Source organism: Macrobrachium nipponense, chromosome 22 (genome assembly GCF_015104395.2).
Source record: "Macrobrachium nipponense isolate FS-2020 chromosome 22, ASM1510439v2, whole genome shotgun sequence".
Taxonomy (NCBI): domain Eukaryota; kingdom Metazoa; phylum Arthropoda; class Malacostraca; order Decapoda; family Palaemonidae; genus Macrobrachium; species Macrobrachium nipponense.
In genome coordinates, this window is record NC_087213.1 from 68,792,069 (window position 1) to 68,817,977 (window position 25,909).

The 25,909-nt window shown below is 39.6% G+C and overlaps 1 protein-coding gene across 5 annotated transcripts in view; it reads left to right on the forward strand.

The window, feature by feature from the left end:
• Positions 1–25,909, forward strand: part of LOC135198783 (copine-8-like) — a 139,609-nt gene that overhangs the window by 93,193 nt on the left and 20,507 nt on the right. For all 5 annotated transcript variants that reach the window (XM_064226723.1, XM_064226722.1, XM_064226719.1 and 2 more), the window contains exons 5-9: positions 2,136–2,491; positions 3,116–3,423; positions 16,952–17,101; positions 17,310–17,432; positions 18,405–18,575. In XM_064226723.1, the coding sequence (XP_064082793.1) occupies positions 2,136–2,491; positions 3,116–3,423; positions 16,952–17,101; positions 17,310–17,432; positions 18,405–18,575 (1,108 nt within the window). The remainder of the gene's footprint in view (positions 1–2,135; positions 2,492–3,115; positions 3,424–16,951; positions 17,102–17,309; positions 17,433–18,404; positions 18,576–25,909) is intronic.

Sequence of the window (25,909 nt, forward strand, 5' to 3'; positions counted from 1 at the left end):
GCCAAGGATGGAACATGAGGCAGAACTATAACCCCCGGAGTAACAGTATAAAATAAATTAAGCCCTTAAAATAGTGTAACAGAAAAACATCATATCAGTGGGTGCCCGTGTGAACTATCCTATGTGGATAGGCTCCCAGTGAATCCCTCCCCCTTGGTTGTCCGGTGGGTACAGAGTATTACCGCCGGACTAAAACGGGGGAGGGGGAGGGTAGGGAGGTAATGGTGGGGTAGGGGAACCTTCTAACCTCTGCGGCCAATTAAGGTCGGAGGAGGGAGGGGGAGAAGGTCCCAAGCCCCCGAGACACGGGACTGTGAGAGAGCACCAGTAGGGGGAGCCTCCCCGCTATCCCTATGAGTCACCCCCTCTCATGCAGACTCGGACACTAGCTATGAGTAGCGAGTCATCACCACGATGGCGTGGGTGGCAAGGTGGGAGGGGGGGGATGAGGGGGGGATGGGGAGTAGTGCACCCCCGTGACCAGGGGCTCGTTCGTGATCGACCAGCGACCCTCCCAGCCAGGCGATAAACACGTGGTGGGGAAGGCCCATCGAACAACAAAATGGTCGAAACGACATAGTAATAAACTGATATATTAGGATTATCCATAAAAAACATAATAACAAAATATATATAGTATATATGATATCTTAAAGCTAGGCTAACACGGGGAACAAAAATTACATGATAATATAAGAAAGTCCAAAGGTGTAGGCTAATCGCCAATCTGAAGATAGGGGTATGTTAGCCTAACCTAACCTCTAGGCCAATGTAACAAGGGAATAGGCTAATCGCCAATCCGAAGATTGGGGTATGTTAGCCTAACCTAACGCCTAGGTCAGTGTGAACAAGGAATAGGCTAATCGCCAGTCCGAAGAATGGGGTATGTTAGCCTAACCTAACACCTAGGTCAAGTAATACTATATCAAATAAACATAGGACTAGAAGTAGGACAAGGGGGAACAATAGTTCTGACTGGAAAACTCCTAACGAACGGAAGGGCAAAGCTAGGCTAAGATCCGAAACGTGCAGTCGGAGTGTGCCTCGTGAGGGCCTAACTAACAAAGCTAACTGCATGATATAATATAGTAACTATATCATAAAGTACTGCAAAAAGGGGGGGGAATCTCTAATGGTATGGGAGACCAAAAGAAAAAAAACCCCTACCGCCATGCTGGTCGGAGGAGCAGTCGGGGCGGTGTGAAGCTCCGAGAACTCCTAGATAAATAGGTAAATCAGCATAAAATGTGATCTGAAACCCAAGGCAGTACTTAACTTAGAAGCAGAAGCAGAAGACATCTTGAAATGTGTCAAAAAACCTTGAAAAAAGCGATCGCACAGCACAGTGGAAAAAACAACGTGTGGTGACGATGGCGGTTATCAAAGGAATGACGTCACAGGCGTCGGAGGCGCTCACGGTAGTAGTAGAGGGTACCGGGAGCTGTAGCACGGCTCCTCCGTAGTTGGGGGTTTTGTCGAAGGAAGAAGCTAAATGGCAAGGGACCTCTGGTAGTGATTCCACTCGCTCCTTTACTATACCGACACTTCTATTAGAGGTGAGCGAGCCATTTATCTTGGCATTATATTATTTCTTTTTTCTCTAGGATGAATAGCAATATTTATACCTAAGAAATAGTATCAAAGGAACCATTTCACAGGGCGACACAGGTTAAGCCCAGAAATACCCTATACGTGATTTATTTTCATACACATTTTAAAACATAAAAGCATGAACATTTATAAATCGACATATCCATAGCTAAATATGCACTTATGTAACTCAATATTTTTGGCATAAGAAGGGCGTCAGAGGCATATATTTTACCCTAATACTTATGTAATAACTCTCCATAAAATTTGTTAATATAATTTGCATAACCTTTATGGTCTGAACGGCATTTCTACAAATGTATGAACTCGTTATACAACGGCGCTAGCGGCGCTGTTAACTGAAAATTGTGCCGTAAAAAATACCTTAAAATTACTTATTTTTTTAATGAATATTTTTGACGACAGCTGTAAAACCGATTCGCCACCGAGCGATTGCGCCAGGAACCGCGGCCGCCTGTATATATGAAACTAATTTGATTATGAAAATAACATTTTCAAGTTACCATGCAACATTTTGCCCACAGCTAAGTAAACCCATCTCAAGTGGTGGCACACTGTTTATGCAAGGGGACGAGGTATCATCATCCAAAGAAGTTGTCACCATGAACTTTAAAGGAACTGACTTGGACAAGAAGGATTTCTTAGGAAAGAGTGACCCATTCCTTATATTTTATCGCTGCAATGATGCAAGCAACTACCTGCCAGTACACAAGACTGAGGTCATCAAGAAAACTCTTAACCCTTTGTGGAAACCCATTATAGTGCCTGCCAGAACATTGTGCGCGGGCGACCACAATCGCAGCATTAAAATTGAATGCTATGATTGGGATTCGGATGGTGGACATGACTTGATAGGTGAATGCTACACAAACCTGCAAAGGTAAAGTACCCTAATACATAATAGTTTTACCTAATCATTTTGCTGCATGTTATTCTCTATAGGTTTGAATTAATGCTTTACCATTAAGTATTAGTTTGTAGCAGTAATGCATATATCTTATTATTGAGTTACTTAGTTCCTCTCATACAGTACAAGTCACTGTTTATCAGTGTAATGAAAATGCCACAAGAATTTTTGTTTCAAAGAGGATATGGGTACAGCTTTCAGATTGCAAATATGCCAAAGTTTATATGGTTATTGTGACTAGAAATGTAATTCCTAGAGGAGATGGATTGAAATTGGTAATTAGGTCGGATGTTAGTGGTGGCGTTTGAACAGTGTGTGTCTTGACTGAGGTTCCCAGTTATGTATAACCAATTCTTTTATGTACATACTGTACTAGTAAACTGGATATTTAATTTTACATTCACATGGCCACATTATTGAGGTGTTTGTTTTTCCATACCTTGAGTTGGAAGGAGTAGAAAACATTATTTGGGTGTTAAATTAAGTGTTTTATGTGCTTTTTCTGATGTTTATTCTTTTTGTTGTGTTATACTTGATAAACTGATTTCCTGGGGAAAACAGTCTCTGTTTTTTGTTAACAGATTTCATATTTTTCAGGCTTCTGGAAGGCCCAGGAAATAGTAATTCTTATGAGCTCATTAATCCTAAGAAGAAAGCCAAGAAATCATCATATAAAGACTCTGGGAAATTAATACTTAACTCCATAACATCACATATTGAACCTTCTTTCCTTGACTACATACGTGGTGGAACACAGATTCATTTTACCGTTGCTGTTGATTTTACAGCTTCTAATGGAGATCCCCGAACACCAGCCTCTCTCCATTATTTCCAACCTGGAGTTGACAACCAGTACTCCTTAGCTATCAAGGCTGTTGGAGAAATAATCCAAGACTATGATTCAGGTGAGAATTATGCCTAGTACAAGGTTTGGTTGGGTGAGTTTAGTTTGTTACTTGGTAATACTATTGACCAGTAGTCAGCTAAATATTTGTAAAAATGCTGTATGCAGTTGATAAAACTATAGTTTTAGGTAATCCTGTTCGCCACTTACTTGGTAAGATTGAGGTTGGAATCAGTGATAAGATATTTTAACTACCTTTTATTTTTTCTCTGTCAGTGTGCTCAAGTTTGCTAATTGGGTTGATGATGATGTGGTGCTTTTAGTCCCCTTTTCTATATTTAATACCTTTCACAAATGAAATAGGCATATAGGTACTACATTTCAAGAGAAGCAGCTGAAGTGGCTACAATATGACAAATATTTAATACATTTGCATTTTTCATGCCTAACAAAGCTGAGGTCTTAACATTTAGATAAATATTCTGGCATCAGCTGGAAACCAGTTAAAACAATACAAAAATTGCAAATGCAAGGAATCTGTGGCATTTGGCATCCAATATTTAGCAGAGGTGGAAGCAAGTCAGAGACCACACTTGAACCTAGTGACACTTTAGTCTTTATTCCAACCCAGGATAAGACATAAGAGGGTTGGCTAGATTAAGACCTCAGGTTTGTTAGCTATGAAAAATACAAATTAATAAAAAATTTGTCATTTGTTCATACGCAGAACAAACCTTCGGTCTTAACATTAGGATAGACTTACACTTGGAGGGAGGTATGAGAATCCTGAACTGACAAGAGGTGGCACACCTAATCATTCTTCATAGAAATGAGAATTCTAAAGAAGGGGACCTAATCCTTTGAGATGTTAGACATGTGGATATTTAACACCCAGTCCATGGGTTTTAAATACAATGTAACATGTCCAGATTCATTACATAAATGGAAGTTCAAGCAACAAACCATGTTAGCCACATGAAACGGGTTTGTCACCACTCCTCACTGCCCTCGCTGCAGAGAGAAGTTGAAGCTATTGAGAAGCAGATTTGTATGATGTATGGAACATACAAAGTGCTTTAACAGTATGACTGCAACACTCAGATGTATCAAGCCAGTTCCAGCATATGGTGTTTCTAATCTTCAAACTGCCCATAGGTATTGAAGAAAGGGGAAAAGGGAAAGAAAAGAGGCCAGTCATCTCACTCATTCCCTCCTCCATGCTATCATCAAAGGCAAGATATGAATTGTCCTGCCTGGGGCACTGAAGGAGCTACACTTATTGAACAGCCACCAACTGGACCCAAGGAAAAAGTATCCAAGGACTTGTGGGCAATGTCCTTCAGGTAGAAGACAGTGAAAGTGGTCTGACATAGCCAGGAACCAACATTCAAAATTCTATGAACAGACAAGTTCTTCTTAAATGCCAGGGAAGAACTTATTCGTCTTGATGTCATGTGCTTCTGCATGCACAGTATTGGTGCCAGAACTTGGTGATGAATAGGCTTGCCTAATCACCCCATGTAGCTAAACAACACCTTTTGTTGGCCTGGCTTGTGCTACCAATAAGTCTATGACACCTAGGCTCAAGGTGACAAGTCCCTTTTAAATGACAACGCAGTGCTGTGACGAGAAAGCAGTATCTTGTGAAGGTCACTGGTAATAATGGATAACGGAAGGAACGGAAAATGAAGCAAATCTATCATCTGGAACTGGAGTTTTTGGGTCTTAGCCAGTGATTCCGGGACAAATTCAAGAGCTACTGACTCCCAGCCCCTTGTGTGCTTACATTATAATCCTGACCATGGAGCTCTCCAACTCATTTTGAGAAAGCCAAGGCCAGAAGAAAAACTGTTTTTAAAGTCAGTTTCCTACTACTGCATAGCACATATAAGGCAAGTATTGGAAGATGGAAACATGAGCTATAGGGAAGAACCTCAAAGCTATGGTATTGTCACCAAGCTGGGAGAAAAGGTAGATTGGGACAATGAATTCAGACACCTCTGAAGTGTCAGAAGCAGTCAAAGGAGAAAACAGCAATTGGTAAATCTTTGCTAGCCTTGAATGACAAATCTTCCAGTAGATGAGAATGTGGGGTTTAGTGGTCATGGTGAGCAGGCAAAGTTCCAGAAGGAACAGCACCAACTCGCCAGATAAGGAGAGAGTTTCATGCACAGGTGTCTGACCAAAACAAAACTGTTGTTCCTTGGACCAATCCACACTTATTTTAAAAGTGAAAGGCAAACACAATTTGACCCCTTCATGAAGGGCATAATGAATGTTCATAAAAAGGGATGACATAAACTTACCCTCCCGAGAGCACAAATACTCTGTTGCTTAATTTAAGTAACAAATCACAAAATATTACTACAGTAACAACATTTTTTATTATTATTATCAACTGAGCAGAAACTGAGAACTAGTTGCAACTTTGAGGGACTAACAAGAAAAAGGGCCTAAACTGAACAGAGCTGAGCAAACAAACCACTCAGATAACAATCTACATTAACAACATAAATTCCCAGACACAACTCTCCTAACACCCAGGTTGAAATAAAATAAAGAATGATAAAAAGTTGATTCACGAATATAGTAGTAACTTCAGTATTACAAAACAGCGGCACTACTTTGCAGACAGTATCATGACAATATGCGGTGCATTTTTCTCCCCTGAATGTTTGTTTTGTGAGCGTATATGTTATACACAGTGTAAGGATATATTATTGGTTGTACTAGTAAGCAATGATTTTATTAATTCTGAAATTTATTTAAGAATTTCAGGTATTTTATAGACTTGAGTTTGTCATTGTTTTTTGGCAAATCACAATAGGTATTGATAATCTGGATAAGAAGTAGAGTAGAGACCCAGACTTTGATTGTATTAGAACTCGAAATAATCGGATTCCAATGGAAAATTTTGAGTAAGTGTTGCATCCGAGCTCAACCTCAAATCTGGAAACCGACCCAAGGAATCATATGATTTTTGTAAACAAAAGTGGTTCAGTCAGTCACTGCTAATAGGTGTTGTTCCCATGCTTATTTGGTGAGGAAAACGGTAAGAACCACAATTGAACTCAAGATTATTGAAAATATATAAAGTAAGAGGCATTCTGTGACAACTTAAAATCCTTTGATATTTTTAATGATAGGCTAACCCCTGAAGTGTCGATAGTTGTATCAATAGTTGGCTACAGTCACAACTGTCGACACTAAAGAAAACATTTGTAACCTAATATTAATGGTAAAAACCAGGTTATTCAAGTGAATCACTAGTGATACAGCTTTTCATACTGTAAACAAAATAATTAATTACAGCAATTACCATAATTAGACGTTAGGATGAGTGAGTTCTTACTTTGTTACCGGAGTAGGATCTCTATCCATAATTCTAAAAACCGAAAAGGTCTATAAGCCTAAACATAAATACTTTCTGGAGAAAATTATAATTAGGAAAAGTTAAACATATTTTATAGAATATAAGCATTGTCATTGTAAGCCATTTGCTTTCGATATTGTTTACGTTCTCAAAATCTTGGCTGATTGAGGTATCGATATCTTCATTGTCAATAAACTTGGCTGGTAGATATGAATTTAGATTTTTGTACATGGAACTTACCCAGCAGATATATACTTAGCTATAGACTCCGTCGTCCCCGACAGAAATTCGAATTTCGCGGCACACGCTGCAGGTAGGTCAGGTGATCTACCGCCCCTGCCGCTGTGGGTCAGGAAGGAATAGGAACGATTACCGTTCTAGAACCAGATTTTCTCTGTCGCGGTAGTGTCAACATACGTTGTTGCTACCTCCTGACTTGATTTTCGTTTTTTCATCGCCATCGACCTTCTGGGCTGTCTTTTGCAGGGAAGTACTGGGTCTTTGGTTTGGCATACGCTTTTATTAACTTTTTAATGAATTTGGCTTCGAAATTTCGAAGAATATATTACGTGAAACTACCGAATTTTTCGGTAGACACTTATATTTTGCAATAAGGGAAATATTGATATATTTTTTTTTTCACTAATACGTGTATAAGTGTTAGAACTTGATGAAGGAAATATAAGATCTAACTTCCTACTTTAGGAAGTCAGAAAGCATATAACTAGATACGCTTCCTTTAGAAGCTTTAAGAGCTCTCGTACTAACGAGCAGTTAGAGTATTGACAATTCTAGTAGTTGTTGCATCCTCATCACCTTCTTACTCCACAGAATCTACAAATTCATATGTGCAAATTTGAAGATAAATGGATGGAGCTCAAAAGGCGAGCTCTAAAAGGTAAGAAGTGAATATAGTGTTCCCAGTGCAGTGGAGGGTGCGTCTGATCGGCTCCGTAGCGCTTCCAGGCCTAGACCTCTTCCAAACTCCCAGACCCAGTAGAGGAGGAAAGTCGACAGCGCAGGAAGGTTAGGGAGAACCCCCACCGGTCAGGCGTCCCCTTCGGCAGGTTCTGTAGAACGTCCCAGACTGCCAAGGATAAGCCATTGATAAGGCATCCTTAAAAAAGTGCGTCTCTTCTCTTACATCCGAAAAGACGAAGAATGTATGTTTGGAGCGATGATCTAGCGCGTTCTCTGAAAACTAAGAGAACACTGAGCAAGAGCCAGCCGCTGCCAGGAAGCCACGTTCCAGCAGCTAGCGTGAGCTACGTTCCTATAGCCAGCAGCGAGGCGCGTTCCAGCTAACAGACTAGCGCGAGCCGCGTTCCTACAACCAAACGCGAGCCGCGTTCTAGAAAATTTTTCTTGGCGCAAGGCGCCTTCAAAGAGACGAAGCGCCAGCCTGGCGCAAATTGCGCCAGAAAAACAGACGGCTAGAGCAAGGAGCCTTACAGTAGAGTGGCAATCAGAATGATCCTTCCATTGAACGTTTCCGGGCAAGAGGCTCTTTCTAAAAAGGGGTCTAGTAGGCGCTCGGAACTGTCAGGGCGCACGGGACCTTCCACGCAAGCGGAACGTTCCAGGAGCGAGTCTCTTCTAGCGTTGCGGAACATTCCAGGCACGCGGAACATTCCAGGCGCTAGGTGCAAGGATCCAGGCACCAGAATATCCTTTCTCTATCTGCCTCGGCAGGGAAAGAAGGTAGTTAGAGTATCTGCTGTATGAGAATACGATACGGCAAATCATAAGCACATACCGTAGTTACTTCTTTGCTGAGCAACTCAGTTACCAGTATCCTTCCAGGAATTTCCTAGGAAGGACTACGCTTAAAGGGATTGTTAAGACAACACCTACTTAGCTTCTAGATTTATCGAAGTCTTGTTTCGCTTAGATATGCATTATAAGAACTTCCTGAAGTTCGATAATAATTTTATAAGATTCCTTTATTAAATGGAGTAGCTGGCAACTCTGGAAGAGTAAGGCCAGTCGTCTAACGAGACTGCTATCGCTTAGACACCAACGCAGTATCATGTAGGTGTCGGTCATGAGTGGTCGGTAACATGCTCTCTCTCTGCGGGATGGAATGAATAACCGTGTCTCTCCCCTACAATCGTGGTTTTAGCCTCGGATTGAGGGGATAGTTAAGCAAATATAAATAAAATATTGTCTGCCTTTTGCTAAGAAGCTTCCAACTAATAAAGATATTACAACATTTCAATGCTGTTTACCGTAGGTAACATTTTTAAAGGATTCTAAACGCAGCGGAACTCTATATTGTATAATGCTCTCATGCTACGAAAGCATGGCTTATTAGAGTACATGCTTAGTGAGAAGATGAATGTAGTAGAGAATTCACTTTAAGACTACGGTATGGTCAAGTCTTATGCACATACCGAGGTTAACTACAGAATTCCTAGTATCCTTACAAAGGTTTCCTAGATTAATGCTGTTTACCACAATGTGACAGTATTATAAAGGATTCTAATACGCCAGCGCGCGATAATATATAATTCTCTCATCCTTTCGAGAAACGCACACAACCTTTTTAAATTCGGATATGCTCAGAGAAGTTGGGTGAGTCGGATGGGAAACATTCTCTTAGTGGCAGAAGTTGTTTCCTGAATGGATATACTACGTATATAAAAGTTTTTTTCCACTAAGAAACGGAATTTAACATGTGAAGGATGTCGGCGTACCATAAAGGCATAGATGTTATGGCACATAACCTAAAAAGAACTAGAAGGAAGCGCCAGCCTGGCGCAAATTGCGCCAGAAGCGCCTGCCGCGCGAGAAGCACCATCCAAGATATTTTCTCGTTTTAGCGAGTTATTAACCTAAGAGTCCAGTAGCCTCTCGGACAGCAGGCTCGGTAACGGCAAGATTCGTTCCTGATTTCGTTACCCATTTAATCGAAAAGGGTCGCTTACAAGGAATGATGAAATGATTTATTTTAATCACTTAGGCCAATTCCACGACTCTCTCATATCGCAAAGAGCATCGAGAGAATGCCCCTGTTCCCCGTTCGCGTTAACAAAAGAGAACCTATTTGGGAACAGACACGGAAACGTAACGATCCTTAGGAGGTTCGATGCAAGATTTTGCATGTCCGTGAGAAACTTCTCGATCGAAGATAATAACTGTTAACGTATGTCTAACATTTATCGAAAAGAGTTGTGAGAACCGCGGGCAAAAGTCTTCTTCATAGATCTCTTTGTAAGGTAGAAGACGAACAGGCTTCCTTTAGACTGCTTCTTTTTCCTCGAACCAAGAGAGGTAGCAATATAAGACCATCTTTAAATTTAAGAATGGGGAATAAACTTTAGCCTTTTTTCCCCTAGTTATAAATTCTTAACAGATATTAAGATAACTGGGCGTCAAAGGAAGAGAGGATGTATGCCTCATTTTGGCCTTAGAGAGGTTGGATTCACAGAAGTCACGTTCTTCTCACAGCATGTTTCGTATGCTTTTCCAAGAGATCTGGGATATTCTATCAGAACTATTATAAATAGACCTATAAAAACCTCTCCACTCTGAGTCTGTCCGCGTGCAGACTGACCAGAAGAGTGGACATGAATGAGAGGTTTTTTCAAGGTAAATGACAATAGTCATGGCTAAGACATAGAATTGCTGCAGATCGTGCTAGATGGAATGAGGAAACTGTCCTCTTCCGATACCTCTGTGAACCACATAGCGAGGTTTTTTCTTCACTTTCAGAGGGAAGAATCACCTATGTATATATCTGCTATCAAAGAACGCAGTAAAAGGCCATACTCTGTCTCTACAAAGGGAATTAGAGATAACAGAGGATTAAGATCTTCGGGATCTTATACGATACCGCAATACGACGAGTAGGATATCATGTACTTCGAATGGATTTTTTTTTTGTGGCCACAGATTCCGTGTTCCGACAAAATGGAACTGCTCCTCATCAAACTTCTTTGAGGAAGTTTATGAAGGAATTCTTTGTTTCTCTTAGCCCTAAACGACCAAGAAGACAAGTGAATTTTTTGTGCATTGGAATCTCGCCATCAGATTCAATGGAGACTCGGCAATGGGTTCTTGCCAGCATAGTATGTCTGGCAAAAGAAATAAATCCCTCTATTCCTGACGCAACGCTTTCAGATAGAAGTTTAGTTGCCCAGGCAGGGTACTTACATTTTCATCTACAGAAGAAGAGATGGTTTAAACGTTTGCCTACAGAGTCTTCGGGGTGCGATGAGGGCTCAAAATGCTTCCCAGAAGGTATTCAGAAGGATACAATAAGAGCTAGAAATCAGGGTTCCGCCCAATTTCAGCTCAGTCTCTCCTTCGACTTCCAGACTCCTTCCCTTCCTTCGGGCAAGGATAGGGAAGATTCTGCAACGAGGAACCTCATCAACATGTAAGAAGAGATCTCGTTAGCAAAAGAAGTGTTCACGAAGGATCCTCCTCGGAGGAAGACTCTTCTCTCTCGTATTGTTAGATATCCTGTCGTCTACTGGGTGTAGCTGACTAAAATCACCTCCCCTTGCCAGGGGCCAAAAGCTCAAAGGGGAAGAATTTCTTCCACCCTTCTCCAGTCTCCTGATAAAACTATGTGGTTTTGTTCAGGACTCTCGGACAATGTAGCGCCAGCCAAGCGCCAAATGCCAATACAGGCGAAAAACGCCAGAGGCGGACAGTTCCAAGGAACTCTGTCATGGTCGGATACTGAGAAGGAGCGGGCCTCCAACCTGGCGCAAATGCACCAGAGGCGAACAAATCGGACAGATATAAGAGTGTCGATGTGGACATTGCCAGAAAGAACAGCCAGAGAACCACTTCCAAGCTCGACATCGAAGCTCCAGCAAGTGTGGAGGAGCCAAGCCAGGCGCGAGGCGCCAGCTAGGCTCTAGGAGCCAGCCAGGCTCTAGGAGCCAGCCAGGGCTCTAGGAGCCCGCCAGGCTCTAGGAGCCAACCAGGCTCTAGGAGCCAGCCAGGATCTAGGAGCCAGCCAGGCTCTAGGAGCCAGCCAGGCTCTAGGGAGCCAGCCAGGCTCTAGGAGCCAGCCAGGCTCTAGGAGCCAGCCAGGCTCTAGAAGCCAGCCAGGCGCCATCCAGGTGCCAGGCTCCTTCAAGGCTAGGCTCCAGTCAGGATTGAGGATCCATCCAGACGCAAGGCTCCTTCCAGTAAAGAGAAACCTAAAGCTCTGTCATGTAAGAGGGCTAGTCCCCATTGATATGATACAGGTTAAAGGCTCTGCCATGTAAGTGGGTCAGCCCCCATTGGCACGATCCGAGAAGGCTCTGTCGTGTAAGCGGGCTAGCCCCCATTGACATGATCCAGAAGGGTTTGTCAGTCATAGGTCCCTACCTCGCTTGAAACTCTTGAGGCATGCAGACTCATAGACAGTAATCATGAATCTCTGCCAGGCTCCAGGTGCCTTCCAGGCGCAAGGCACCAGCCAGACGCAAGGCTCCAGCCAGGCGCGAGGCGCTAGCCAGGAAGGAGGAGCCAATCAGGCACAGCAGGCGCGAGGCGCCATCTAGGCGCGAGGCTCCAGCCAGGCTCTAGGCGCCATTCAGGCGCAAGGCTCCAGCCAGGCGCGAGGCGCTAGACAGGCGCTAGGCGCCTGCCAGGCACGAAGCGCTAGCCAGGCTCCAGGCTTCACCCAGAAGAGATCTATATCAAAGAACGCCCTGGCCTTCTTTGAGACATTGTGATCTCCTAAGCACTTGATAAGTGCATTGATGATTCCTTCAAACAGATGAGAATTAAAAGTGCATGAAGTGCGAGCTTTTCCGAATTCTTGTTCTTTCCCTAACAATATGTCATAAGGACATATTAGCTGTCACATACGGGAGATGCAACTCTGTGGTTGACTTCCCATTATCTGAAGGATGTCAAGATAACCTTCGAGGGATCCTTCTCTCTTGGTTGAAACGTGTCTGCAGATACATTGCTGGGATAGGGAGCAGATACTGATCCTTAACTAGTGAGTTAAATTTTATTTAACGTCGTGTTTTTTCTTTGGGTTGTTGAAAGGAGTTTGTAGATAACTCTTTTCAACTTAAGCACTAACCCTCGTGTTAGGATCAGGTGATCGGGATCGGTGTTGTGCTCCTTAATTATGCCACTAGGCATAGGCATATTGTCATGTAAGAGGCTCTGTCGAGTAAATGGATAAGACCCCATCGACAGACCCACAAGAAAAACTCTTAGCCATAGTCCATCCTCGCTGAGGCTCTTGAGGCGAAGCAGATTCCTAGGCATTAGCCATGGAGTCTTCCGCCTGATCAAGTAGGAACCAAGGTTTTATTTATTTATTACTTACAACGTATGTTGTTTACCTGTCTATTCAGTAAATAGTTGTCTCTTTCCCACCACCAAGGGTGTCAATCAGCTAAGTATATATCTGCTGGGTAAGTTCCATGTACAAAAATGATATTGTTAAGATACAATAAAGTTTTGTACATACTTACCTGGCAGATTATATACGATTGATGGCCCCCCCAACCCAACCTCCCCTCAGGAGACAGGTGGAAGAGAAAATCTGGTTCTAGAACGGTAATCGTTCCTATTCCTGCCACCCAGCGGCAGGGGCGGTAGATCACCTGACCTACCTGCAGCGTGTGCCGCGAAATTCGAATTTCTGTCGGGGACGACGGAGTCTATAGCTAAGTATATATCTGCCAGGTAAGTATGTACAAAACTTTATTGTATCTTAACAATATCATACTTTCTTGTAAATGAACAAAGTTGGGTTTAAAAGTGGCACAATACTTGATTGTATAAGTGTTAAGTGTGATTTCGCTAGTTTTTTAACATCAATTTCGCCTGCGCTTTTTTTTTATAGTGATGGCAAATAACGTCGGCAATCAGTTGTTTCTCGATTTGGTTGCTTATGTCCGTACTACAGGTTTACAATAACTTCATCCATAATTAAAAAACTGGGAATGAGAGAGAGAGAGAGTGAGACTGTTGCCTGGGTTAGGTTGTTACACTGACACATCTCCATTAGCAAAAGTCAATATTTGTATATTGAGAATAATGATCATTTCAATAAAACCCTTGTTTTAATGTATTTAATCATATTGCATGTACTATTTTTATATCAAATTCTAATACGAATAGAGTGATCTGCCATTTGCATTCTGGTTTTGTTTACGTTCTTAAAATATCAGCTGATTTCATTTTACCAACATGATCACTGTCTTGAGATGACAAATGGAACATTATTTACGAAAGAAAGCGGGGTTTAAGAATTGCAGCTACTTTATATATAAATGTAGTATATTAAAAAGTGTTACATGTGTGTTTTTTTGTCAGTTTCAAACAGTGTTTTTGCCTGCCAAAACATTTTGCAGTCTGCTCATTATTCGTAATTCTCAGACATGCTTGACTTACGAAAGTTACGATGCTCATAATACGTAGTTCTCAATATTTTCTTGGTAGTATTTTATAATCAAATTACGTAAAGGGTTTTGAGACACGATAGCTCCCAGTTATCCTTAATATCAGGATTCTTTCCAATTTTAAAGGAATACAATTATGAGGATCTACTTCCAATTGGTATCAGTCTGCTGATAATGATGTCACATTATAAAGCACAAAGCGCCTATGAAAAGTGCGCCTATTTTACAAGGATATTTTATGAGAAAAAATTTAATAGCATAACACATACTGAAAGATATTTTAAAGTTATTTTTTATACAGTATTCCAGTAGACTTTGTATGATTGTTTATTTACGGCTGCTCACCGCCACTAGCTAGCGACTTAACTTAGGGAATTTTTCTAAAGTTTATGATAACAGACATAATTTGGCTTATTTTTAATATTTTATTAATTTCCTGTAAGAATTAGACTTGATTTTCAATGTTTTATTATTAGCAACAATAATTATGCCTACCCTTCACAGTACATGCGTACTACGTACCTAGCCTATCCTATGACACTTGGTTAACCATCGTATTGTGGCCGAATTGGGCGTACTAGGGCAATTATTTTACTACAGTTTATATTTAATAATGAAAAAAAGTGTGTTATTTAACACTGAACTTATTAAATTGTAATTTATGGGTAATGTTTTTGTATAAAAAGGCAAGGTTAGGGTAATAACTGGTGATCAAGAACGGATTAATCCATTTTCAGTTATTTCTTATGGGAAAAAATAATTCAGATCTCGACAAAATTGCATCTCATCGCTTCTTCTGGAACAAATTAGCATCAAAGTCCGGGGCTCTACTGTATATCTTATCATAGTTTTACCAGACCACATAGCTGATTAACAGCTCTCCTAGTGCTGGCCCAAAGGATTAGATTTTTTATACGGGGCTCGGAACCAGTTGGTTTCTTTGCAATGGGACCTACAGCTTATTGTGGGATCTGAACCACATATCAAGAAATGAATTTCTAATCACCAGAAATAAATTTCTCTGATCCTGATAGATAAGAGTAAAAAGGACAACTGAGCAAATGAATGTCAGTGAGTTTATCAGGGTGTTAGGTATAGAGACTTACAGGCTTGGATATGATTGAGAGGAATGGTTGTCAAATTGATTAAGACAGGACATGGTCAAGAATAGCCCAAAAGAAGAAACGTCATCATAATAAGATTGTGAACAAGGACCAGATAGTGCAATTGACAGATGATTATTAGAGTGGACAGATGAAGTTTCCATCTAAATAGTACTAATGGAGAAAGTAGTCTTCAATCATCACTATTTTGAGACACTTTTTTTTTTTTTTTTTGCATCTTGTAAGCATTTATGAGAACACAACACCCAGATTAGAGTAGGGTGCAAGCATGATGTTCCTTCCTTGGACCAGTGCTCAGTTATCAATTCCAATATTTTTTCTTGTTAAATTAAGTCTATTATTTGATAGTTGCATTTGTGTAAATTGAGGTTGCATATTGTTTAAGTCAGACTGAGCAGAATCAGTTCAGTGTGTTACACTGATGCTTAAGATCCAACTAAGGATAGACAGGCTGTCAAGTTTTCTGTTTAATTGTTAATATTGAAAGCCTAGTAAATGACACACAAAATATTGCAGAAGAAAAAATGTATTGCCCAGGATCATCCTCAATTGACTGCTGGGAGGATAAAAGAAGTTGTCTTTACTGTATGATATGTGGCAGTCGCTTTAAGAAATGCAGCATGGCTGAAGTTGGCATCATGTGTATTATAGAGGCTATAAGTTCAAAAGTTTCTCTGGGTCACTGAAGGCCTTTCGTGATTTTTTATGTAAACAAAAGTAAGAATTTCCAAGAAGGTAGTTTATACAGTGTATGAGAAGGCTCAAACATCACCAGAATGATATCACTTAACTTTTAGGGTGAATATTTAGTAAATACAGCAGTCAAGATAGATAATGGTTATAAAATTGAGTCAGTGGTGCTAATTTTTAACTCGGAATATATACAAAAAATTATAACTAAAGACCCATAAGCGGTAAGGGTTCAGTTCTGTACAAGCAGAGACAGGTCAGGTTTGTTAGTTTTATGGATGCTTACAGACTGGTGACTTGTTTTTGTGCTGTATTCCATAAATCCATGAAGTGTTTTATCTGAGGAATTTATTCCTCTTTAGTCCCTCTGGTTAAATTTTAAAAGTAATTTGGTGTGGCAGGGAGGTCTCACTAAGCTAATTTCCTTGTTTGTTGAATTTGGTAAATCATGTGTTTGCCTTGTGTGGCATACCCAAAGGTCATTGCAGCATCCTTTTGCAGTCAGCTGTATTGCTTTCTGCCTTTTACTTTTCATTTATTGTCTTGATATTGGTCTTACTTAGCTGTCCAACTTATTTAACTTTTCCTTGCTCATTATTTTTAATCAGATTTAAAAACAAATCCTTTGGGCAAGCATGATGATTCCCTTTTAACAAATTTATGTCATTTTTTGCATCAAATATAGGGAGTAGGAACATACGAAGTTCAGCTGGAACCGTATGATTAGACATCTTGAAAAAATCTTGTTTTCCATGTTCACTTGATCCTTCATTCATATTTTTTAGGGTGAATTGCCAAAATTAGTTCTTCCCTTATTCATGCAGATTACAAGATAGAAGTAAAAATTGCAAATTGCAACAATTACCTTCTTTAATTGTAAAAATTTTTAACCTTAGAACTGTAGCCAGTAATTCAGTTTTACATGACTGACATACCTACTATGTCAATCTTGCAAACCATGTACTACAAATAAATGTTTAGCTTATTTTGTATCACTTGAAAACTAATATGACATCCTCTGTTTTTCAGATAAAATGTTTCCAGCCCTGGGTTTTGGTGGAAGATTACCTCCTGATTGGAAAGTGAGTCATGAATTCTTCCTGAATGGTAGCCCTGATAATCCATACTGTCAGGGTGTAGAGGGAATTCTGCAGGCATATTACAGATCATTGCAAACTTGTATGTATAAATTTATGACTTATGTAGGTTTAAGAAATGAGAAATTTTTCCATATGTGAATTGATTGGCTTGTGGAAATTACAACTATAGTGTTTATGAATTGATGAGAGCTTTGATTGATTATGTAAAGGCATCTTTTTGTGATCAAGACAGCATGTCTTTCCTGTTTATTAGATTTTTTGGATTAAGTTGTTTGTCATATTTACAGGTGGGTTGTATGGTCCAACAAACTTTGCTCCAGTCATCAACCATGTGGCCCAGTTTGCTCGTGGTCATCAGGATGGCAACAACTATTTCATCCTTTTAATCATTACAGATGGAATTATTTGTGGTAAGAAATCTGCCTTCAAATTTATGGTACCCTGTAGTGGTTGGGTGGGGCGGTCAGAGAGTAAATTCCTTGATGGAATTTTTGCCACTGACTTTTGTGCGGCAATCTTTCTTCCTTTTTCCTTCTCATTTCCAGTCTTATCCCTCCCATCAGAACTGAAATTTACAGATGAATTTGTCATGATTGTAAATGTGCTTTTTATCACTTTAGATAAAGTAGAATAAATGTTGTGATGAGGCTAGTCAAAACTTTAGTATCAGATTTGATTCTCAGTATTGGATCTGATCCTAGTAGACTGATGGATTCTGGGACACTTGTAAGTCCTGGTAGTTTTCTCAAGCTTTTCATTTTACTAGTAACTGTCAAATCCACTCTTGCTCTACCCATATACTATATGCAGAGATTGTCTTTACAAACACACACACACACAGCAGCAGCAGGAGAGGTGAAAGAGAGTGTTTTTTAATAATATCAGTTTTTTCCTCAGTTTCATTCTGATCTTTGGCAGTAATGTATGAAAATTTAAAATTAAACCACTGAGCTTTTGGCAATTTTGGTCTAGAAATACAGTATGAAAAAACATTAAATGGCTAAGAGTACCTCTTGAGAATCTAGTTTGAGATTTTTTGTTCTTTTAGGGAGCACAGTTTTGCTGTAATGTCTGGTGAATTTTGGTAATTTGTGAGAATCACAAATGTATGCAGTAACTGGTTTGGTGTCTTTCATACAGTACACTTCCAGAATGTGATGTTCCCTACTTCAGTATGAATCATTGAACATGCCACTTTCTATGTTCTGTGAAATACTTTTGACACTTGCTTTGCAAGAATGCCTGTTTTAGGTACTATTACCCATCCATGTTTACAGTGTAATAAACATATACTATATGATAATTTATTAACTTCAGTTATAGCATGCATAAAGTGGAATAATTCAATTACAGATCCCTGCTCATGTATTAAATATTTTCAGATATTCCTGATACTAAGAAGGCTTTAGTGGAAGCATCAAATCTTCCCATGTCAGTTATTATTGTTGGGGTTGGTGATGAAGATTTCTCAGCAATGGAGCAATTGGATGGTGATGAACATAGGTTAAGCTTTGGAGGGAAATACGCTGAGCGTGATATCGTCCAGTTTGTAGGTAAGTTCATATTGTTTATGTAACTTTTTTTAAGTGATCTTATTTCAGGTTCTTTTTACATAATGTAATATTTGCAGGTACTGTAGGTGCAGAGTTTGAGTTACTTTGTATAAAGTAAAACCCCAGTTCCTGACCATATTAGAACTCAACATAATTGGATTGCAACTCAAAATTTTGAGTAAGTTATGCAGCAGAGCTCGAAGAAAAAACTGGAATCTGACCCGATGAACCATATGATTTTTGTAAACAAGCGTTTCAGTTAGTCGCCACTAGTTGGCATTGTTGGTGGCTTCATTTAAAGCCAGCTCACTTTGCTGCTATTGTTTTGAAGCAAGTACACGCTTACACAGGAATATTTCCTTAGTTTTTCTGGATTTCTGTACCATATTTTGATTCAATCATGGGTCCCAAGACAAGAACCACAGTTGAACTTGAGGAGGTTATTGAAAAGTATGAAAGAGGCATTTGTGTGACTGATTTAGCATCTTATTTTTAATATTGTATTAATTTATTGTAATAGGCTTGTTTTTCAAGGTTCCTTAGCAACAAGTTTTGCCCCTGCCCATTACAGTACATACCATACCTAGTGTAGCCTATGGCACTCAGTCAGATGTCGGTAATATGGCTGCATTGGACGTAGGCCAGTTTCTTTTATATATACAAGTAGTATTAAAGTTGTGTTAATTTGTCTTACAATAATTTTATATTAAGATGGGGTTAGCAATTAATACCGGTACAGTAATAATTTGAAAATACGTATTTTTAAATTTTGCTCGCTACGGGCGCAGACAGCAAGAGAGACCAAATTACAATAGCCTATTCTTTACCTCCATATCTTTGTATACTATCTTATACAGTGGTACCTCGTTTGTTGAACGTTTCTTATGTCGAACTTTCTATTTTTCGAATGAAATTTTCAAGAAAATTTTTTATCATTTGTTGAACTAATGCTCATACTTCGAACTGACTGATTATCTAGTTTATACTTGTATTTGATGGCCTACTGGGTCTTACAAGTTAAACTGTATTAAAAAAAATTTTCATTTACAATATATAGTTTAATGATAACCATACTCAACAAAATGAATAAAATAAGAATTAACTTTTAATATAACATTTACAGTAGGGCCTCGTTAATCACGGGGGATAGGGCCCAGAACCCCCCGTGATAAGTAAATACCCGTGTTATCCTGGTACCCCCCCTGAAAATTGCTTTAAACCGACTACTTTAATAATTAACCCACCCAAGACCACTATTCAATGTTTAATAACTGCCTACTCTTTAGTTCAAGCACCAAATATTTCTTCAACTATCACCTTAAACTAAATTCAAGACAGTTTCAAAGTTATTCTTTCCTATCTTCAATTTCCCCGGCATCAGATCAGCAAACAAAATTATAATTACCTAATAATTCCTTTCTATTTTCATGATTTGGCTGCTGCACCAAACTAAAAGTACATAGTACATCTATTTCGTGAATGAACATATTTATGATAAAAAAAAACATGATTTAATGTATAAACAGCAAAAAACAGCAATAAAAATCTAGTTCTGTCTTTTGTTTACGTTTAGAATCAGCTGATGGACTTTTATTACCGAAAGAATTATTTTGGAAAACAATTTAGTTGCTTAAAGAAACGAATTTATTAATGGAGTTATTATTATTATTAACTTTGTACATAATAGTTTATGATATTATGATACAGTAATTCATATTTCATTGAGAGAGAGAGAGAGAGAGAGAGAGAGAGAGAGAGAGAGAGAGAGATGAGAGAAGAGAGCAGCTTGTGACGAAAGTAACTTGAATAGCTTGAGATAGCAGCTTAGGACGAGAATAGCTTGAGAGAGCAGCTTAGGACGAGAATAGCTTGAGAGAGCAGCTTGGGACGAGAATAGCTTGAGAGAGCAGCTTGGGACTAGAGTACTGTTGACTATTTTAGCTCGAGAATAACAATGAAATTTGTATTTTAAATATTTTATGATGATAAGAAATGAAACATGGATAGTGATAAGATATTCTCTTGTATACTGTTATAATATGTGATCATCATTGAGTCAACTATAAAAGTTGTATTTAAGCACAGTTTCGTAAATCACAGAAAGAATAAAAATATGGCAACACATATTTTTATTCTTTCGGGGACCATCTTGTTCTTTTATTACGATAATAATAGATCAGTATTATAGTTTTTTTCTGTAAGTGATGAGAGAGAGAGAGAGAGATTTTGCTATTTACATTCATAGTATTTGAAAATTTGTGAATGAGTTTTATTCTAAAAATGCATTTAGTCATGAAAAGAAGAAGAAAACAGTAATTAGCGAATCTTGCTCAATGATAAAATTTGTGATTTCGTTAATTTTCCGGAATATAGTAGCATTTGGGCTTCACAAAAAAGTAAGTAAAGTGATTTATGACAGTTTAGAGGATACTACGTACAATACATCGGTACTTTGTAGAACGGTGACGTCACGGTGGTCATATGTATTTTTTTCGTGAATGAATATACATTTATGATAAAAAATAGTTACTGTACTGCTTAGAGTACCATACTGTAATATTAATGTAATCACATCAAAATAAAGTAATCATTGTTCATTGTATACTGTAAACATGTAAAGTGTATTTTTGTCTTTTGAAAAAAAAATGGATTCCCCAAGGAATTATTCCTTGAAGAGGCTTTTTATTATGAAGATATGCCAATAATATATAAGATTTGCGTTTATTATGAATATATGACATAATATATTAAGGTAAAAATGGTTTTATTACGTTTACGCTTCGTCGCCGATTGCAAACAACATACGATAATCTATGACAATTATCGTTTGTATGACTGCAGTGTTCAGAGAAGTTGATTATGTTATACCAAAACAATAATGAAGTTCGAATTGAAAATTTATGTTTTCCTAAATGTTATTACTACTGTAATTAAACTACTACTATTAACATTTCTAAAAGGTTAAGAATGACAAAGGTGCTGTGAAGTGTAACTCAATGTTTACATTTCTGCTGGCCGCTCAACTACAAGTTGATGTCAATGAGTGGAATTATTCCATGAATAGGCTATATATTATGAAGATATGCCACTAATATATAAGGTGAGAATGGTTTTATTACCTTTATTGTCAGTTAATATCATAATGTGAATCTGTTCATGCATTTGTTGGTTATGGAACCGGACGAGGCTTAGCCTACCACCGACAAGCCCGCGATGCAGTGATTCATACCAGCGATATATAGACTGAGAAGTGGTCCAAGGAAAAACCCGTGATTAACTGAATCCGTGATTGCTGATCCGCGACTAAGCGAGGCCCCACTGTAGCATAAAATATGTATAAAATCATACGTAACCGCGGCGACGTCACCCCAACTGGCTTGAGACTGAACAAGGGAGCTTGATATGTTGAGGAGAGAAGAAGAAGAGAGTTAAAATATTACTATATGTATGTAAAAGCAATTACAATTCACATAAAAAAGAGAATTTCCCAATAAATTTACTGTAATGATAAAATATGAAAACAATCAAATGCAATACAGAAAAAAAAGAGAGAGAAAAAAGTTTTAATTGAGTCTGTTTGGTGCGCTGAGTGAGACGGTCTAGTTGAACAATGTTAACAAAACAGTAAATGAAAGAACAAAGCTTTTAACAATAAAATTCAGCACAAACGATTAACTTGAGGTAGAGGGAGATGGCGTTTATATTTTTGAGGAATAATGAATGAATGATTTTAAGTTATCGTACATTGTGGTATTGTTGAGGAGAGAAGAGACAGTAAGATCTTTACTATAATATGTATGTAAAAGCAGTACCAATTCACATACAAAATAAAATATTTCACAAAACATTTAACATAATGATAAAACATGAAAACAATCAAATGCAATACAGTAAAAAAAAAAAAAGTTGCTTGAGTCAGTGTTTGTGTGCTGAGAGAGAGAGAGAGAGAGAGGAGAGAGAGAGAGAGAGAGAGAGAGAGAGAGAGAGAGAGGGGCTCTGCTTCCCACTGACTTATCAGGTGGGCTGAGATAATTATTCACCCATTCCTTTCACTTACACACTATCTGCCCAAATCACTTTTATTTTTGTTACAGTAAAGTTGGGCAAAAGTTACCCATGCTTTTTGGATGTTAGCACATTGGTAAAATAAGAGGTTTATGTTTATGGATAATAATTATGAATTGGTAAAATAAGAGGTTTATGTTTATGGATAATAATTATGAATATATGAAATAAGAGGTTTATGTTTATGGATAATTAAGGGATTTTGACGTAGGAAAAATCTATTTCTGGGCGAGGAAGCCGTGTCGCCCAGTGAAATATGTCTGCTTTAGCACTATTTCTAGTAAAATATTGCTATAATACCAGAGAACTGCTAAATTGGACATGTCAGAAGCTTCTGACTCGCTCACCTATATAAAAGGTGTCGGTATAAAACTGGGGCGAGTGTTAAACACTACCACAGCAACCCCTCCAATTAGCCTTTTCCTCATCAAAAGACCCAAAATACGGGGAGCCAACCCATAGGTCACACCTAGCTACCCCGTTGAAGGCGTCTGTGACGTCATACTTATCGATAGCAATGAAGCTTGGTGTACTGCAAGGGGGGGAAAAAATAAAAAACTAGGGGGGGATTTCACTGGGCGACATGGCTTCCTCGCCCAGAAATAGATTTTTCCTACGTCAAAATCCCTTTTCTGGGCTCAGCGTGTCGCTCCCGTGAAATTGTACCAGAGAAACACCAAGCTACATCACCCTGAAACGAAATAGAATATTAAATTGTATAAATTAACACCATACACCAAGTCAAATAACAAGAAATGTGCTGCGGTAGAATGTTAATAATGCTGGCATAATGGAAAATATTCATATGACACAAGGACAGTACTATATTGATGTTAGTAGCAGGAGACACTGACCTCCCTACAGCTATTGCATGATATTTAAGATCCTCCAAAGACTTAAGGTAATGCTTTGGAAAACCCAGTGTGGACTTAGTTAAGTTAAGTATATCTTAGTTTTTACCAGACCACTGAGCTGATTAACAGCTCTCCTAGGGCTGGCCCGAAGGATTAGATATTTCTACGTGGCTAGAAACCAATTGGTTACCTAGCAACGGGACCTACAGCTTATTGTGGGATCCGAACCACACTATATCGAGAAATGAACTTCTATCACCAGAAATAAATTTCTCTGATTCCGCGTTGACCGAGCCGGGAATCGAACCTGGGACCACCGAATTGGCAGCCCAGCTCGAAAACCACTCGTCCAGCGTGGAACTCCAACCAGTATACTTCTTCAGATCATCAAAGTACATATATTTGAAGAAATTTACAGAAGTTGTTATAGACCGAATACCACGAGCTTTGGGAAAGGACCCTGGGCTGTCTTTCTTGGTAAAATACAAAAACTGCTGCGCAATGCCCTTTAGAGATGTGGTACCACCACCGCCCCACATGAAAAAGGGGGGGAGGAGGGGCCATTCGGAAAAGGTAGATGTTCCAGATAAATAGTCCTTAGGAGTTTTAACAGGACATAAAGAAGGATGTTGCGGAATCGGAACAAACCTTCCATGGTGATCACCTTACCAAAAGGGTTCTTATTCTTAGCCATAAAATATTTATTTGGTGAAAGCAACACGTCACCCGAGGAAAGGAATTCTATATGCCCTTGGCCACTAGATAAAGATGACATCTGCGATGTTCTGGCACCTGAAGCCAGACTTAATAAAAACAGTGCCTTACGCAAAGGGTTTGGCAATCGCATTTGAAGTTGTCTGTTTTAGAGTCTAACCTGAGAACATCGTTAAGAAACCATGACACTGACGACGGCCTTGTGAATAAGCCGCAGGCGTGCATAAGCCCTTGGGATTGGGGTGAAATAAGACTCAGACAGATTTATTATACCAAACCCGAGAAGAAAAATCTTTTTCAGAGCTGATTTAGTGGTTGTTATTGTGGCAACTGCCAAGCCTTGTTCGAATAAAGTCCTGAAGAATGTTATAGCCACGTTCATTGTCATTACTTTGACATTTGATTCCCTGAGAAATGTAGGCAATTGTTTAACTGCTGAACCATATTGGCGAAGTGTAGATTCTCTTTTGTCTGACTCCAAGAACAAAATGTTCTGTGGATCAATGTCCCCTATCCTCCTACCTGCAAACTTCATGAACTCCATAAAGATAGGGTTTTTGTGAAGACCTGAGGAATCGAACACAGTCACCGTTTGAACTTGTTGCGACAGCCTCAAGTCCGGGAGAGGGTGAGGATGAAGACCTAGTCCGAGAGAAGGGAAACCAATTGTTCTTGGGCCAGTAAAGGAGCTATGAGAGCCACCTGATCCTTTGAAGGATTTCAACTTGTGCAGCACCTTCAGGAGAAGGTTCACTGGAGGGAATAAATAAACCTCCCTCCACTGGTTCCAACCTAATACTCAGGGGCGTCTGTAGCGTATGCTAGAGGGTCCATATTTGGGGCTACGTAACAAGGCAGCTTGTGGTTTGCCCCTGTAGCGAACATATCTACTTCCATACCCGGTACTCTCCTACAAACCCTCTTGAAGGATTCCTGGTCCAGTGACCATTCTGATTCCAGGGGGACTGACCGGGACAGTGCGTCTGCTACTACATTGTGGACTCCTGCCAGATGGGTAGCCGATAGATGCCAGGTGTTCTTGTCAGCTAGAGAAAAAGTTGCTATCAGCACGTGGTTCACATGACTTGACTTTGAACCACCTCTGTTTATACCGTGTATCACTACCGCACTGTCGAGAGCCAATCTGATATGAGTCTCCTCCGGAGGACAGAGCTTCATTAAGGTCAGAAACACTGCCATAGCTTCCAGGATGTTGATGTGAAGCTTTTGGAACTGAGGTGACCAAGTACCCTGAACCTTGTCGTGCTGTGAAATAAACTCCCCAACCTGACAGTGATGCGACTGTATGCAGCCAGTAGGGTCGGGGGAGGGAACTGCAACTGTAACTCTTTGGCTAGGTTTTGCGGCCATTGCCCATGGACGTAGACGTTCCTTGGGAATCAGAGGTACCCGGCCGAACTTGTCGCGGACACTTGGCATTGGCCTTTGAACGTCAAACTCGATTGGTGTCCTTGAGCTTGGCTTTCAACAGAACGTCTTGTGACTGAGGCAAATTGGAGCGAAGCCTAGGATCGTCTCCTGATTCCTTCTCGAGCCTTTTTGCATTTTAAGAATTGGCTTGTTACCTTGGCATCCTCTTCCCTGATGGAATGGAAAGATTGTGTGAATCCAAGCCCCAATGGATACCTAGCCACCGGAACTTGGATCTCTGGGGCCAATCGGGACTTGGTCCTGTTGATC